The following is an 18,681-nucleotide window of genomic DNA, read 5'->3' as shown; positions in this document are numbered from 1 at the left end:
GAATCCGGTTCTGTAGCCTCATAAATTGAAAGTCAGAATGTTTTGAATAATCCCTATTTCTCTGCAGTGCCCAACAGTTTTCTGACAGGAGACTCCTGAATTAAAGCAATTTAACTTCAGTCGATTTGTTCAAAACTTGTCAAATTAAACAATTTAGGTTGACATACTGGTAAAACAAGGCAACAGACTAGGCAACATGATTATACTACGCAAATGTTTGGCTTCTATTTACATATTAGTAGTGCTTATGAAAAGGGCAGCAGGTGTCACTTCAGCCTTGAAATGTTGATGGTACCATGTTGACTTGTTTCACGTAATTAATAATTGCTTATTCTGTAGTTCATGTATATACCCTATATATATATAATACGTACGTGTGTATTTATATATACTTGAAGCCAGAAGAATTACTGAGGCAGGTACTTTCAAGAATAGATGATATTCATGTTCAGCTAAATTTTGGTCAATAAACTCGTACATGCATGTAAATATGGTAGACAAGCGCAAATTCCACTTTAGTTAACTGAGTCACTTTGGTTGGCAGATTAGATCCTTTTTAACACCTTCATGTGGTAAGCCCCAATGGACTGCCCAATTTTGGTGATGTGTGCTTATTAAAGCTAAGGAGGGATTTATTCTCCATTAAATTTAAGTATTCCTTTGACATGCACAATAGGAAATAGTTTCCTGTCACTCAAAAGCTATAAGAATGATGTTTTACAAAATTATATTTAATACAAATGTTGGTATACAGATTCCCCTTTCTATTGCCACTCCCTATTAAAGGAAATGACCAGTTATTTATTCAAGTTACTTTTTTCCCCAGTTACCCATACAGTGAGGACTCTAGTCAGGGAAAGCAGTATATGAACACAAGGTGTCCTTCATGGTGCGATCGCATCCTTTTGTCATACTCCGCAAAGGATCTTATTCACAAGGTGAGTGTTTAACCTCAATATATTTATTCCATGCTGTATACATAAAATAATACTTGCCTTTGATAAGTGCCTTTCATGTCTTCTCAAAGCACTTCACAGGATATTCTGCAAAGTGTTATGATTGTGTAATTTGTAGGTGAATGCGATGCATATAAGGGTTTTTTATTACAGTGGAGTTTTAATCACTGCATTGTTCTGTTAGAGAGAATGGCATTATTTCGGAAATCATCTAATCCGGCACTTAACTTGCAGGACTTGATCATCATCATTCTCAATTCAGCAATTTTGGTCATATTTGGTCAAATTGAAAACAAAACAAATTACATGTACAAAAAAAAATAATTTGATGAGGTAAAGATTGTGGCTCATTGCAAACAAAGAAATCTTTGCTGTCGGGAGAAGAGACAAAGATGTATTACTCGTTGAAGTTGGATTAATCCATATTTAAACCCTTGATTATACTCTGGTTTCAATTATGTGTGTGGGGGAGAACCTCCATTATAGCACATAATCGAGGCTCCACTCTACCGTTGCCAAGTCTGCCCAGCAACAAAACAAATGGAGGAAAATCATTTGGTAAGGTGTGTGGACAAATGATCAAGCCGTGGCATTATATTTGGCTAATGACTGAAAGTGCATATTTTTCTTTTCTCAATGATTAGTTCCTACTGCATTCTTTATTGGTTCCTTTTTACATTTCTTCCCTAATTCCTATCCCTCATCTAAGTTGTCCCAATACATCATCATTTTCAATGTTTGGTGCCAGACAATGGACTTGAAGTGTGGAATTCTGGCTGTCCAACCTAATTATCTTCAATGAGAATAAAAGAATGTACCACTGATATTGGGGGAAAAAAAGACAAGAAAACCCTAGGAAACTACAGGCTCGTGAGTCTGACATCTGTTGTAGGGAAGATATTGGGCAACCAAAATGATGAAATATTGAAACACCTGTAGAAATGTGGTGCCATTTTAAGAGGCATTCATCATGGCATGACACATAATTTAGAGTTTTTTGATTTAAAAAAAAATTAAGGGTATGAGCAACAGTCCTTTTTATTATTTACACTGGCACAGGCTACGTGGATGAAAATGATCTTTCCCAGGCCTTTAACAACTTGTTTCTGTTCTAAGACTGCTCTAGGCTTTGTCCAACTATGGAGCCTGGGAATTCAACTTCAATACTCTTTATTAAACTTTCGATATTGATTTGTATTAGACATCCATTCACAAAAAGGTCAGAGGGCTTGTGCACTTGGACGCTAATGTACTGCACCATGGATCATGTCAATGTTCTCCCCAATGATTCCCTGCACAGTGAGTTTAAAATTTGAGCTCAGTGCTCCTGGGGATGGAATGAGGAAAATCACAGAGCTTTTCTCACTCACAGACTGCAACTCTTTCCTTCCTCTTTGTTGGTGGTTTCCTCATGAATGTATAAGCGTGAAAATCTAAGCAGATTGATCACAACAGGAAATATCTAAAGATCAAATAAGTCTATAATATTTGGATTTGATTTTTTTTTAAAAACTAGGACCAATTGTTTCAATCCTAATTCTAATTAAATTCTAACACTTGTTATCAGCAGCATGCGTTTTAGTATGATTTTATTCAATTTGATTCAAAACACTTGTCTACAGAAAAAAATCATGACCAGTTCTAATCCACAGCAAGGAATCCATCTTGCTGGGTTTATTATGGGATACTTAAGCAGTCCATCTTGTGCTAGAGATCCCCCCCCATTTGCACTGTAGGCATGATCTACCTCATGGCAACACCAATGACTTGCATTTATATAGTGCCCCTCACACAGAGTAGGGTCCCAAAAACAAATTTGTACCTGGCTGTTATTTCTAGAATCATTTGATATTTCAACTTGATTTTCTAGTGATACACATCCTTTACTGTGTCCTCGAAGCCCTGGCCTGTACAAGTTTTAGCCCACCAATGGCCCGAAGGATATGGCAGCCAATACTATACTGGAGACGGTGGGAAGCAGTGTTTACATTTCTGTTTCTAGCACTTCTACCTCCAGAGGCAGAAACAAAAGCCACCATTGCACACAATAGTCCGTGTAACTGAAGGCAGTATCCTTGCCTCATTTACGTTTTAACGTGCCCACTAAAAGCAGTGAATGCAATACAATCATGGTATCTCTGATCCAATCCCCTCTCTCTCCCTTTTCCCCCTTCAGAATTTCCATATCCTCACTTCGTCAGGCAACTTCAGTCATAATTCTTTGGCACTGTCCTGCTTTTACCAAAACACTACCATCTATCTGACGCACAATCAGGTCACCAACGCATGCATGTGCATTAACTTAATCAGTGCCTCTATTGCCAAGTAACATAAACAGCTGTTCCATCCACAACTGTAGTATTAGAATTTTATAATGAATCCAGTAAGAATGGCTAAAGAATAAGCCAGATTGATTTTTAAAAAGTTTATTTACCTTAAGGTAAATCTTCAGAGTAATTCTTATTTCCTATTGAAGACGCATACAGACATCAATACATTGTTGTGTGTCCTCTCTGGCTTTTCTAAAAATATTGACATTGACATTGTGCTGCCGACTTTCCTTCACTCAGCAAGAAGAACCTTTCTAACCTGTCATGAGCCTTCATCACTCCAGAATAGCACTAGTGCATTGTCATGGATTCAGTGACGCACTGACATCCATTCAGTGCCCCTGCTCAGTTTTTTTTCTGGGAACATTAAATGGACAAGAATACTTAATGCCAGACTGAATTCTCAATTAACTCATTGAGTTATGGTTTCTGTCAAGGTTTAAAAAAACAAACTTCTTTTGTTGACTGTAAAACAGCACGGGGCAGATTTTGAACGTTGAATGCTGAGAAGTACAATTGAACTCGGTCCGTGCATTTTTATCAGTCTTTAAAGTGGAATCTTTCAACCTTGTAATATATTTGGATTTGGTAAAGTGCTAGTGTACTCTGAAGAATTTGCAGCAATTTGTCTTCCAAACCGTATTAGCGTTTGAAAGTTTGGACCATCTGAATTGTACTTCATTGTGTTCAAACAAGCAAGCATTGAGAAATGATGTAGATGTCAGGCTCATAATTTAATTTCCATAAAAATGACAAATGTGAGACACCACTAATCCGCTTTTGTATAGCTCAGCTAATTTATTTCTACTTTTCTTTTTTTTAGCTGGTAGAACTTTGTTGCCTTTAACTTGTTCTATCTTTTTCTTATAATATAATAATCCTTGCATTTGATAGAGCACCCTATCACATTTTCTAGATGTCTCAACGCGCTTCATGGGATATACTGTAAAGTGAATTGACTGCATGTTTTGTGAGAGAAACATACAGTCGAACTTGTCAGTGTTGAATTGGTCCTGTAGTCCTCTTATACCCCTGACCATCCTGGTAAAAAGCAAAGCAGAGAAAAGGCAAACCATAAAATACTCTTTGAATTGTAATTTGGTTTTATTATTTTTTCACATTAATTTTTATTGCCTCTGGTGATTGTCTGGCTACTTAACGCAAGCTAGATAGAGAGCTCACTGCAATTCAGTTTGTGTACTGGGATAGGGAGATAGAGGCCTAGCTAATGTGTGAATCGTTTCACATTAGCAAACGGCATGTTGAACACAATGCACCAGCCGTTACAGATTGTACAGACATGGAGCTGTAAACAACCACTATGCAACATCATCTATCATGCCATGGTCCGTTACCTCACCATCATGTTATTTTATGCTTCCTGAGCCCTAACATACCAAAGGTTGGCCACTGTTATGGAGCTGCATATCTGCTTGATAGCATGTGATAATGAATGCTCAGTGAAGTGTAGTTTTGTTTCTGCTTGTGTGCTGCTGTAATTTGTTTATCTGTCTCAAGATTATGTATCTGAAAATCTACAATTTTATGCTGCTTTTGAAAATTATCATTTTGAATTTGATGAATGCACTTGAACTTCCGGGTATGACTGCATGATGATCTTGGAATATTGGAGAGTGTCCATGCATAAATATAAAAGGTTACATTTTTGATTGTAGGCAACAGTGCTTTAAAATAATGTGTCTGACCTTAAAGCAGCTCATTGCATTTAAAGCTAATTAGAAGGTTGTTGATTTGTTGTGTTTTATGGGTGCCTTTACGTAATTTTCTAAAGTGTCCCATTAACTGTACATCACAAGCATGAAATAAGAGTGTTTTTGACAAATGTTTTCACAACGCTGGATCATTTTGAAGCAGTTTCTCCAGTCAAATTCTCTCCTCAATGCCTCATGCTGTTTAACACAATATTTTCTGTGTTTCCCAGTGGGGTGAGTCAAGAGCAGGAAACTCTTCCCTATGATTGCAGCTAGACATTGTTATTTTGTGCTCAGCTTGGTGTAGGTAGAGAATTAGATGAAATGCCAATTATTTTTCAAAAAGAGTAATTGTCAAATAGAAGTTGATTATGAGGCGTTATTGTTGGTTCCGAATTTTCACAATTTAAATGAGTGTTAAAACAATTCTTCTTAAGGTGAATTTGATAAAGACAAGTATTGTAAAAAAAAAGGGGGTGGGCAGCTGGATCTGCTCTGAAGGCTGCGGGTTATAGACCATGAGAACAAACAATAAATCACTGCTGCACAATGGACCTGGGTCCAAATTTGAACATCTAGAGTAGAATCATAGAATGTTTACAGCACAGAAGGGGGCCATTCAGCCCTTCGTGTCTGTGCTGGTGGTTATCTCCCTATTAAAGCTATGTCAATTCCCTGCTCTTTGTCCACATCCTTTTATGCTAGTTTTTTTTTCTGAAGTATTTATCCAATTCCCTTTTGAATTCTGCTGTGGACTCAGCTTTGACATTACTTTGGGGTGAGGTATTAATAATAATGATAATCCTTGCATTTGATATTGTGCCTTATCACACACTTCACAGGATATATTGTAAAGTGGGTTGACTGTGTATTTTTGGGGCGAAAAGTGGTAGCCAGTTTGCTCACAACAATGTCCTTAAAAAAAAGTCGTGAGTGAGTGACCAATTTTATTTGGGGGATTTGTTGGCCTGGGAGAAACTTCCTTTGCTTTTTGAATTCTACTGTGGGATCTTTCACGAGCACCCGAACTGACAGACGGGACCTTGGTTTTAATGTTTCATCCGAAGAACGGCAACTGCAACAATGCAAAACATCTTCAGCACTGCAATGACGATGTGAATCCAGTCCCAATGTGGGGCTTGAACCCACAACCTTCTGACTCGGAGTCGAGTGTGCTACCACTGCGTCAGGCTGACACACAAGTTTAACAACAAAATACAACAAAATTACATTGTAAAGAGCCTTTCACGTCGGGAGCATGTCCCAAGGTGCTGAACAACTTTCTGTGTTGAACAACATTCTCACTACCCCTCTTTTTCTTCTGCTGATAATCTTCAATCTTCAATTATGTCCCCTTGTTACTGATGCCGATCAAAAATTTGGCTCTTGATTTACCTTATCAATACCATTCAGAATTTTGAAAAGCTCCTTTTGGTCCCCCTTTAACTTGCTCTGTTGTAGTAAAAAAAAGTCCCAACGTTTAAAAGCTTTTCACCTATCAGTAAACATCTCATGTCTAGTTATCAGCCTTGTTCTATTTCCTACTGGAAGTTTCATTTGGGTGTTCCATATGCACATGTTTGTTATATTGTACGATTTTGCTTTCTACATATTTACACAGTTCAAGCATTGTCGAATGTCACAATATGTTCTTAATTTGTTTCAAACACTGGTTTGTTTCACGTCCCACTCCCGCTTCGGTGAATCATCATGGATGTGTCTTCAGCCAGTCTTCCTTGTACCACTCCCATCCCACCCCCACCTTCAAAACTTGCTTCAAGGCCTAACTCTTAGTCTGTGCAAAATTCCCCTTCCAACCCAGGGGAAAGCTGTATTTTCAAACAAGAACAAGATTACCTTTGTATATATCGCGCCTTTCACGTCGGGAGGACATCCCCCCAAACTGTCACATTATTGGAGAAGAATCACTGCTGCCAAGGCCAAATATTGACAGAGATATAACTAAGAATAATATAAAAAAGTTTGTGCTGAATTTACTTCAGAAATATTATGCTGAATATTGATGCTCACTAGTGTTGTCAGTTTTCCACCGTTGATGTACAGTAATGGAGTAATAATTGTTTCTATCCAGAGATTTTGATTTTATTGATAGAATGTTATTTTATCCGTTATCTTTTCAAAGATAAGCATGTTGGGCGTTTCCATCTTAAATAGCAGGATGTGAATTTCATAAAATTGGATATAATACAAGCAGAACTAACATCATCATGTTACAATGTTAACTTGTAAAAGTAGGCGGTATTTTTCCAAAAATTACATGAATTTTGCAAGACTAAACATTCTTCCCATTCTCTTTGACCGTACCTTCAGCTCCCCTCTCGACTCTCTACCCCCTCCTCGCTCCCTCCCTTCCCCCTGACCATTTCCCCCTTGCTCGGGTCCTGACCCAACTGTACAGCGCCTTGGGACGTGAAAGGCGCTCTATAAATGAAATTTGTTGTTGTTGTATTTCTGCTCTTGAGTTCTGTGTATGAGACAATATGACATAGATAGCATAGAACACGTTCCCTCTATAGTTCTTCCCATTTGACGGCTAAAATAGTGGGGGAACTGTCACATTATTCGAGCAGAATCACTGCTGCCGAGGCCAAATATTGACAGAGATATTACTAAGAATAATATAAAAAAAACCTGTGCTGAATTTACTTCAAAAATATTATGCTGAATATTGATGCACACTAGTGTTGTCAGTTTTCCACTGTTGATGTACAGTAATAGAGTAATAATTGTTTCTATCCAGAGATTTTGATTTTATTGATAGAATGTTATTTTATCCGACGTGTAGGAGGATTAGTTTATTCATTCTCACTGATATTATTGGTATTCAGGTGAATGCAATAAACTATGAGGTGGGAAAGAAGAGTAAATATTTATTAGCTAGATGCACACATTTTAATATAACTGGGATCACTACAAGATTTCAGCCTGGCTTAGTTGGTAGCACTCCCATCTCTCAGTCAGAAGCTTGTGGATTTGAATTTTAGCATTCTAGTGCAATGCTGGGGGAGTGCCTCATTGTCAGAAATCATGTCCTTTGGATGAGATGTTAAACCAAGGTCCTGTTTGGCTGTTTGGGTGGACATTAAAGATCTCATAAGCCTATTCTAACACACAAGGGAGTCTTGCCTGGTGTCCTGGTCAACATTCTATGCAATAAAATTGGTCATTCTCTTCGTGGCTATTTGTGACATTTTGCTGTGCACAAATTGACTGCCACATTTCTCTACTCTACACTTCACAGTAAAATACTTCTCTTTGAGAAGTCTTCCCAATGTGAAAGGTGCTATATCAAATCCAATGATTATTTTCAGTAATACTAAAAAAATTTTTTTGTTCAACTTAGATCACTTCAATTACTAGAAATTAATAGAATTTAAAACAATGCTATGTCGAAAATAGAATCCCAAGTTTTAATGTTGCACAATAATACATTGATACAATGCCTTTCAAATTGGGAGAATATCTCAAAGAACTCCACAGGATTTTGCTGTGAAGTGTAGTGACTGTATATTTTGCAGGGATTGAATAAGCAATGAATAAGCTACGGCAGAAGTTAGAGCAAGGAAAACATTACAGGGAGTCCTGTAGTGGAGTGGTTAACACACTCGCCTCTCAAGCGAGAGGACCTGGGTTTGATCCCCGGGCAAGGCGAAACGTTAGGAAAGGTACTCCACGCGCCTCTGTTTACCTCCGGTTGTTAGTCGGTTGGCGGATCACTTTTCCGGAGGTAACAGTCCCTTCAAAAATAAATATAAATAACTTAATAATTTGGTCACTCAATCCATGAATGTTTGTGGGATACTGCTGTGCGCAATTGGATGCCACGTTTCGCCCACAAAATATACAGTCAATTCACTTTACAGTATATACTCAAAAATGTGATTGGGCGCTATGTTATTATTATTGTTATTAATCTTAAACATTCCTGTGTAAAATTGATGCTCTGAAGGTTACCCCAGTTTAGGGATGAGGGCATTTTTTTCAACGTAGTGATTTAGACCCAAGTGTACAAATGCTGCAGCAAATTGCATGTAGTTTGTGACATTCTGAAGAGATCGACATAAAGGTTGGCCTTCCATCTCCTCTTGTTTGTTGAAACTCTTGTAGATTGCTTTCTCACTGGCTCTAAATATTTGTCTTTGCAGCTGAGCAATTGTGAAAAGAACTTTATGTGAATAGCCACTCTGTCTCTAAAGAAAGTGATCTCTGTTTTACAGGCAGAAAATGATGAGAAGTCAGTTATCTATGACAACATGGGACCAAATGTTTGCATGGGGGACCACAAGGTAAAGAGTACTTTGTTGTTAAATTCAACAGTTTTTTGAATGCAATGAATGCTATTGTCTCTTTTACTGGTAACATTACTGTATGGCATGTGGCATAAACTATTTTGGTTTTATCCATGATTTGTTCTCAAAAGATATACACCTAAAGAATTCAAGGTGTTGTTTATTTATGTGTTTTTCACTGAATAACTATTGAACTAAATTGAAATGATTACTTGGAAGGAACACAGTGCATGGAAACCCAGTGGTAGGGTTCTTCAATAAGTCACTGCCTTATTTAGAGTGTACCAATATTTGAGATATTTATAGTAAAGCATTTTACATAAATTGATCTTTATAGTTGTGTGTGTAATGTTAAAATAAAACGCTTATACCCAACTCCAGCATTTTTTTTTAGTATTTAGTGTTTATATTATTTTTATAAATATGTGCCACCTGACTCACACATTGGGTCTCACACTGCATGAAAGTGAGGTGTTACATTTGAAAGACTGGAGAAACTGGCATTTATAGCTCAATTATTGAGCAGTGTCATCTGCCCACATGGTAATTGATGGCTTACATAGCGAAGTCTGTAGCCACATCATTTTGCTTTCCTGCGTAGAACTAATGCACTGGTAGTGAGCAGCCACAAGGGGGGAAAATAGGAACAAGTGAGAAAAACATCTTTAAGAAGTGTGCTAACTGCTCAACCAAATGGGTTTACATCTCCAAATATCAATAAATATATAATTGCCAACACATTTATGTCAATACATGTTTGCTCGATACTGTTATAGTAGTTATAAATGTGCAACATTTAATTTATACATCATGGACAGAACTTCTAATTTCCCGTTAACAAGATATGATGAACTACATAACTGAAATGTTCATGTAAGAACAACATCCGGACTTTCTCCTTACTGCTGTATTGTACATTTTGAAATGACGAGCATTTTAAACCATCATACAGGTTTGTTTGAATTGATAAGGAAGTAGTGTAAGTAAAAGATGATCAGAATAGATCTTCTATTTTAATAGTTTTCACTGACCCAGCAATGTGTTTTATTTTTGTGCAGCCTGTCTTCCTGTTCTTTCGAATAGCTGCTGGGGCAGGTAAACCTAATGCAAATATGCGCAACTGTTGTGTGGTGCAGTGATGTGGTGGTAAATATTAATGTTTTCTTTTCTTTTACTATTCATCCATGTTCTTTTCAGTATTCAATTGACAAATTAACACTCTTATATTTTTGTCAGTTTCATCACCTAACGTGCTATGTTGAATGATTTTTTTTGTGACTTTCACAGGTAAACGATGTCAAAAAAATGAGAAGATCTTTCGAGAACCTACCCTCTAGTCCATTTGCAGCAAGCAAACGAGAGGTGCAGGAGCAGGGCAGGAGAACTTGCAAACATCCTTGTAATTCAACTGATGTTGATACTGTATTTCTTAGTGCTGCATTTCAGACTGCTCATCAACCATTCTGCTTTGATGTCTGAAGTCTATACAAGACAGCCATCTATACAAGACAGCCACACATACCTCACCATTTCATATGTTCCTGTGACACTTGAATTAAATGTGGGACAATATTAAAACGTGTCACAGTTTTGTTGCCAAACGCTAAGAGTAGAATATACTACACATTTTAAATATCTCACATTTATAATTTTAACTGATACAGTATCCCTCTTCAATGTAAGAAGTTGTTTCCTTATGTAAAACTCATGAAGTGCAATGCTGAAATTGTATATCTATACTGTACTAGAGAGTTTTTTGTACATTGGATTGTATAGGTAGTGAAATTTCACTTTTAGTGATGGTTTTATTGATATTTTCTTTACTTTTAAGATTTTTATTGTATGTCTGTGTTAGGCTAGCTAGGTATTTTCATGTCACATACTACATACTGCCACATTTTATCTGATTTCGAATCACAAATTAGCTGCTCTCTTCATTTTTATATCTACTTAAAACAAACTAATTTATAATGTAATCTTTCCAAAGCCCCTAAATGAAATTCCTTTCTGAAGGACTGGCTGCTCATGGTCTGACATATCAACTATTAGTTCCTATGCCTAGCTGATTGAATATATAAAACTATATCTTTTCTCACCCAAACTATACTATAGATAGCTTTGACAGTGCCATTATTGATGAAATATCTAATTTACTATAACCACCACGCGTGAATAGCAGTCTGTCTGTGTTAAGTACTTCTATTGTAACTTATTCCTATGTGATGCCAAGTTTCAGAATGTGAAGTTTAATAGGATGGATATCTTATAAGATTTTTTTGTAAACTATTTCTGTCTATTTTTGTTACTGCATACAGTGCCAAGTATCTATGGACACAACATAATGGGAAATCTTTCCTTCTGTTATTAGCTTGCTAATTGTGCTTTAATGGATTGTATATAAAGCCCTCAAACCTGAAGATGCAAATTGCAAATTCGGTAAAATTGTACCACCTATATTTAATCTCCAGCGAGCGCTAATGTTGCAAATTTTACACGCTGCTTCTTACAGCATTAAAAGGTGATTAGGTCTGAAGATGGAGAACACAGCCAATGCCTAAACGTTTCCTCTATCGATTTAATTTAGTACACTACAAAGTTCACAAGCTACTTGATAGCAGTGGATTGATGCGTGTTTTCGTATAAATCACTACGGTTGGAAATGATTTTGTGTCTGCCAGCAGAATTTATGTGGCCGTGACCGTGAGATCATTCTCGTTTGTAGACAATAAAGAGTAAAACGCCAGTATGCAGATAAACTGTACCAATGTGCCCAGTATCAATAGCCGTACACTGTAAACTATTTTATTAAATCAGAGATTCAACTTATGTGACGTTAATGGGCCATAGAAATAAACTTCTTTGTTTCTCAAACAATTTCGAGCGATTCGAGCAATCTTTCCCTACGTGTGTGTGTGTGTGTGGTGCGTTGTGTGTGTGTGTGTCTGATCGCACTTTGAAAACTCTTAAAGTTTCAGTCGAAAACTTTTTTTTTAAAAAAAGAATATTTTACCTTAGACATTGGTAACACCGCATGGCGACCAGAGGACCTGCAGCTCCACTCACACACTCGCCATCACTGATGTGCGGTGTTTCATAAAATAAGTTTTATGGCAAAGTCGAGAAATCACTCAAACTCCACCATTCTCCATCCAGAAACTCTGCTCCAACACATGACTGACTGCCCAGAGAGCTGCCCAGAGTCCAGGGTCTGGTGATTGTAGTGTTTAATTCTTGCTAAGGGTTCAAAATTGAATTGTTTGGATTAATAAGTTTGTGTGTGTGGGGGGGGGGGGGGGGGGGGGTGGGGTGGTGGGGGCTGTAATAAGCTGTAATTTTACAATCAACATTATTACCAAAAATACCCCCAAATGAGCTTTTTGCCCTCCACATCCGATTGATTATCTGCAGAGCGGGTTATTACTGATTTTACACCCGAAAGGACGGTGTTTTAGTAAAATACACCGCGTGAAATGATCTGTGGTCGTTGAAGAGTAATTTGTTTTCTTGTGTGAATCGCAGCAGAAGTTGAAACCCTGAGCTTTGCTCAGTCGTCGCTGTTTCAAGTGAAGATCGTTGCCTTTCGGTGGGATCCCACCAAATGGCTCATTTATCTTTCTTCAAAATCTCGAAGGAAATGTAAGGCGAGACGGAGATCCCTTTTTAATTCAATTGAAACACAACCCTGAACGCAGGATGAAGGAATAAAACTCGCCATCGCCCTTTTAAATGCGCTTCATCTCAATAGGCGTTGGTCAATGCCACTTGGAAGTGGAGACGCGGAGAAGGGTTCCCTGTGAAAGGTCGGTGCAACACGTTGGCGACACGTTGAGTTGCAGCTTTATATAACCACAGGGCCAGTGGGTAATGTTCTGCTCTCACGAGTTGGTTTCAGGAGAGATACGCACAATCAGTAGCTGCGTCTTTCTTTGCATTTGCTGCAATTGGCATTAACGCAGTCAGTGCACCAGCAGCTGAATTGCTGATATTGAGTCATTACAAACTATAACAGGTCCAGGCGCACATCCCCTCCCTCACTCCCTCCCTCGTCGAAATGTTCTTTGCTGATGTGCTTTTTGCACGATATGTCTGTCCTCTTACAGTTTCGAGTCCAGCCAAAGCTCCATTCGGTGCCTTCGTTTCTTTTCACGAGGTGGTTTTGCTCATTTTCTGGATGATTTCCTTTGCTTTGTGTGTGTGGGTGTGTGTGTTACCTTAAATCATGGCCATAATCTAATCAGACCGCCTGATACTTCTGTTATTTTATCGGAATATACGATATTTCCATTGTATCCACAAAACGTGGTAGGAAGTGCTTGGAGACTGTTTTGTAACTTTTTTTTAAAAAAAAAGTTTGCCCACCGGCTGGTTTATTATTTTCTATTCCAACAAATGCTTCATTGAAACCGCCTGCACTTCGACATTGTTAGCAGTATAAATTAATAATATTTTGCTCCAGTGATTAATTGATTGCAATCAGAAACAATTTACGGATCTGCTCGTTATTTGTCGAGATGAAAAGATATATCCCTCATCAACAGTTAACAAGGCCCATCATTTACTCTCAAATCATTCGAAATGTCACAGGATACATTTCGTGGGTATCCGCCTCTGTTACTCCATTTAAATATAAAATCCCTGTAATTCTTTTTTATAAAAAAATAATCATTGGAAAAACACAAAATTAACTAATTTCTAATGTATTCATTCATACAAGTCTAACTCATTTGGTAATCTTGATTTTTTTCTCTCTCTTAGATTTATTTGTACAATTATACAATTGTCTAATTATCCTCAGATCCCAGTACAGACATGCGAGGGGTTGTCTTGCGAGTGCATTGAACCTTTAAACCATACGATAACAAACTGTCCGTATTCCCACTTTGTATCTTCCTAAATTATTTCTCATTGACTACTTACAGTCTAAATCGTTTTGCGTTTAACAACAACACAGAACCGCCCTGAACATCACATTTTGAAATTTATTTGTAAGCCTAATTTAGCATATCTAAATTATCATTTAAAAAATATACGATTGCACACTTATTGGAACTGCTAATGTGTCACTGAATCTTCTCGTCATTGAGGTACTGTTTAAAAAGTAGGTTTTCAACCAGTCGATGGCTCCACACGTTGTGAATTCACACACTCTGCGATTTGCGTTCGCCTTCAAAACAATTCCGTGAAGTTTTCGCTGCAATCGGTGATTATCACAATTCATTTCCAATTGGGAATGACGAGTCGAAACTGCCTTTATCCTTCAGCCCTATTGAACATCCTCCACTTAAACGGGTTTGTTTCAGTTTTACGTGCTACACGTCGCAACAAGTGCTCTATAAAACCAGGTTTATCAATGCAGTTTAATGTATCATTAATATCCCAATTTAGATTAACTTAATATGAAGGTAAAACCACGTTCAGGTGTGGATTGCTTGGAGTTTTATAATGATTTGATTGGCATCTTTAAATACAGTATACTTTCATTTTATTGCAGTGACCAGTTTATTGTCCAACTGCTGTAAATTACTGTCGGTATTTGTGGGCTGAGATTGTTGATAAAAGATATAATCTTTAACAGATGAATCGGAGTATTACTGACCTGGTGTAATCGCTCTTCAAAATATGGGTACAAAAACTTGCCCGAATCTAGATTTCATATTGTTAAATAATTTATTGGTAATACAAAGGTTTTCCAATTATTGTGGACGCAATCATATTTCCTTTAAACCATCTTCATCAAAATGTCCAGAGATTCTTTGGGGTTCATTGGCGCTGAACTCAAAACCCCCTCGAAAGGAATTTACCGTCATCACGGGAGGGGGGGGGGGGGGGGAGGAAGGGGAAATAATAGTCTTTTTTCTGAGTGCAAATACACCAAAAAAAACACTTTACGTTTAAAAATCTTACAACACAAACGTGCATCTTAATATGTACAAACAGTTACAGTTTTAATCCGCAATTTATACAAAAAGGATGAAATCTGATTCTTATTCCTTAGTTTATAACACTGAAAATCCTAAAGAAAAACTGGATTGTGGAAACTGAGTGCGAACGACCTGCTCGTTCAGAAACGTTTCCTCTTCTGCGTCAGGTTCAACCCAAGTTATTTATACTGTATAATCGAGCTGTAAGATAATTCCATAACTTATTCTGTAAAAAATATATACATCTCACATACATTCGGCTGTACAACACATATCACTTATTTCTGTGGAACATCGAGTTATTTTTTTTTAAATGTTTATACCCTGGTTAATTCAGCCATTGAAGCTCAGAATAATAATTATAATAATAATAATAATATTAATATTAAAGAAAAAAGTTTGTCACAAAACGTCCGGGTTGTTACTGTGTGGGTCCAGGATGCTGAGGGAGTTGGTGGATTTGTGCTTTTTCAGTAATCGTGTGATTTTCTCGTCGTCTGAATTTGGGTCCAAAGGTCTGTTATATTCATCCTCGTCCTCCTCGTTTTCCGACGTTTCCTTCAGTTTTTCAGTCTCTGAATCGTGCTTTTTCTTGGCTGTGGCCATTTCAGCCGCGTGTTTCTTCCTCCATTTGGTCCTTCTGTTCTGAAACCACACCTGTTGCAAAAACAAAATGCATCGGAAAAGTAAGCAAAATAAATACGTCCGTCCTGTAATTAACGTGGCAATTTTAAGCGCACGAAATGAAACAACACTGCCTCCAACAAAAAAAAACAGTCTGGTTTCACACTGTTGTGATGAAAAATAAGTGGCTTCAAATAAAACTGGGTTCGTGTTTGTCACTCTTTCTCTCTCTCTCTCTCTCTCGGATGTTATAGATGGAAAAAGTGAACCAAACGATTCCTTGTGGGACTTATTTTACCTCATAGTGTCTCAAAGGCCTTGTACCATGTAAATACTATCCGAAATATGAATTGCAATATCTTTCAGGTAGCAAATTGAGGATATATAATAATAATAATCATTGAATTTGATAGAAGCGCCTTCAAGACGTCTCACATCTCTTCTTTAAGGGAAAACATTTCAAAGGGATTCGTTATATACTCTTTAAGGAAGAACATTTCCCACACTCACAGCAAAGGAGGAAATCTCACCAGTCTACCTTGGAAGCACTTTTACGTATGGGGCAAAACAGCAAATGATATACAATGAGCAACTGCACCAAAAGTGTTAGATAGGAATTTAATATGTCTGGCACTTGATGAGGAATTTGCATAAACACAAATATAACCCGTGTTAACTGGGCAGAGGAATGCAAATCCAATGAAATAAACATTGCTAAAATCAAAATAGGTGTAACATTCAGCTCTGCCACAACTTTCTACCGCAACAGAAAATTGGACTGGTTCTGTCTTTGACTTATGTTGTTGCAGAACAGTGTGGCGTTACTTGAGCGGCAAAAACGCGAGACAAAAGTAATATTATTCGAAATCCTGCCCCAGCAAAAAAAAACACACACGCAATTGGGTTCAAGTTCCATGAACTTTGGTCAGAAACGTTTGCACCAACGTTGACCAGGAAAAAAAAGAACAAATTCTAAATGTTCAGCATTGCCACATTGCCAAAGGACACTGTGGTGGTAACACATCAGCGAAACGGCAGCGACTGCTGCTCACTTTCCTGCTGGTAAAATAGATTTGATAACAAATCGGCCTATTCATGTTGGTCGCTTCTTGTCAATGCAGTGAAAAGAGTTTACCTTAACTTGACTTTCTGTCATTCCAAGAGAATAGGCTAAACGAGCTCTCTCCGGACCCGCTAAATATTTGGTCTGTTCAAACGTTTTTTCCAGAGCAAAGATCTGTTGCCCTGAAAACGTTGGCCTGGAATGTTTCTTCTTTCCGTCCTTATCAATGACTAAACTTCCTTGTGCTGCAAGAGGGGAAACCGACAAAAAAAAAAGGAGCTTAATACTGTACCAGAAATACGGCGTGGAGTAATTGCAACGATTACACAAACTTCATTTCCATCAACTAACTTACATGTATTTGTTTTTTTTTTAGAATAGAATAACACATTAAAACCGAGAACTTAAGTAAAAAAAAAATTTTTTTGTTTGTTTAAAAATAACCCTATACAAAATAGATACTGCACACAAAACTGGACCAGACAGAGATGGACATGTCCCAGTTGAAGACAATAAAATGATTTGTTCTGTGCGTTATTTATTTTTTTAGCCACGAAGATAGAATGATCAAAAGGAGACAGTACGATAACTAAAGCCAGAAAAGCTGCTTCGCTGTGGACATGTCACACACACACACACACACACACACAGGTCGGGGACACACGGTTACTTTAGTTTACTTTAGATAATTGCAACACAGCGCTTGATTTTAACACCGCGACATCGAGAGCCAACGTTAGTACCGAACACACACACACACACACACACACACGCACGGAGGGGGGGTGGGGGGTGTGGGTGTGTGGTGGGGGTGTAGAGAAAAAATGCCAAAAAACAAAAACTCACGAGTTATTTGATTTAGTAAAAATAACAAGGTGGTCGGACAGCACGTACTTGGACAGGCGAGCCTGGGGTCCCTCCACGGGGAGCCCTGCATCATCCCCGGCCAGAAGATGGGCGGTCTGCCCGGCAGCTCTGCGAGGGGTTTGGGGTACCTGGAGGCGGCTGCCGCGGCGGCGGCGGCGGCGGCTGTCGGGTTAAAATACATCCCCGCCGAGGTGGCAAGTCCGTTGAGCCGAGGGAGTCCGGAGAGCAGGTTGCCCGCCGTGATGGGGCGGCCCAGGATGTCGCTGATCCCGTGCGGGGTCCCCAGTGGGATCTGCCCGTTCAGGCTGCCCAGAGACGGGGCTTTGAAGGTCGCGGGGTTCTGCAGGGAGTACGGGAATATGGAGGTCTTCATTTCGGTCATGTTGTGCAGCGCGGCCAGCGGTGTGCTGCTCAGGACGAATGCACTCTGGCGATTAGAATCCATCTGCCCGACGGCTAACATTTGATCTGCTCATAGATTTGACGAGAGCCGCCGGTAAATGCCGAGAGAGAGAGAGAGAGAGAGAGGGAGAGAGAGAGAGAGAGAGAGAGGGGGGGAGAGAGAGTGGGAGAGAGAGAGAGACACACCGACGACACCGCGTTGGCTGAAATGCAATCGCAAACAGCGGGATCTCGGAAACCCACTTTGCCAATCGGTAAAGTACAGTCACAAGTCACACGCAGTGATCGGTAGGATTTCTGTTCTCGCTGCTGTTAGGGGGCTTTTTGTTGTTGTTGTTGCTGCTGCTGCTGTTGTTGTTGTTGTTGTTGTTTGCGGTTGTGTTCCGGGTTTTTTTTTCTCTCTCTCTCTCTCTCTCTCTCTCTCCCCCACCCCCGGTTAAGAGCCGTATCCAAGTTTTCTCCCCCAAAAGAAGTCTCTAGGAAGCACCAACCACTC

At 38.6% G+C, this 18,681-nt stretch overlaps 2 protein-coding genes across 2 annotated transcripts in view; one reads left to right on the top strand and one right to left on the bottom strand.

Moving 5' to 3' along the window:
• Positions 1–12,182, top strand: part of LOC103180430 (inositol polyphosphate-5-phosphatase A) — a 203,244-nt gene extending 191,062 nt beyond the window's left edge. The window contains exons 13-16 of the mRNA XM_007896272.2: positions 827–938; positions 9,237–9,305; positions 10,367–10,454; positions 10,596–12,182. Coding sequence (XP_007894463.1) covers positions 827–938; positions 9,237–9,305; positions 10,367–10,447 — 262 coding nt within the window. The 3' untranslated portion in view covers positions 10,448–10,454; positions 10,596–12,182. The remainder of the gene's footprint in view (positions 1–826; positions 939–9,236; positions 9,306–10,366; positions 10,455–10,595) is intronic.
• A 2,955-nt stretch (positions 12,183–15,137) lies between these two features.
• On the bottom strand, positions 15,138–18,528 carry nkx6.2 (NK6 homeobox 2). Its single transcript, XM_007896286.2, has 3 exons — positions 17,811–18,528; positions 16,989–17,161; positions 15,138–15,886 (listed from the first exon to the last, which is right to left on the bottom strand). Exons 1-3 carry the CDS (start codon positions 18,244–18,246, stop codon positions 15,632–15,634), a joined length of 864 nt encoding a protein of 287 aa, XP_007894477.2. The 5' UTR covers positions 18,247–18,528; the 3' UTR covers positions 15,138–15,631.
• Between the last annotated feature and the right edge of the window lie 153 nt (positions 18,529–18,681).

This window comes from Callorhinchus milii, unplaced genomic scaffold (genome assembly GCF_018977255.1).
Source record: "Callorhinchus milii isolate IMCB2004 unplaced genomic scaffold, IMCB_Cmil_1.0 Scaffold7, whole genome shotgun sequence".
Taxonomy (NCBI): domain Eukaryota; kingdom Metazoa; phylum Chordata; class Chondrichthyes; order Chimaeriformes; family Callorhinchidae; genus Callorhinchus; species Callorhinchus milii.
Note: the sequence above shows the minus strand (reverse complement) of the source record. Positions and strands in the feature narration are given on the sequence as shown.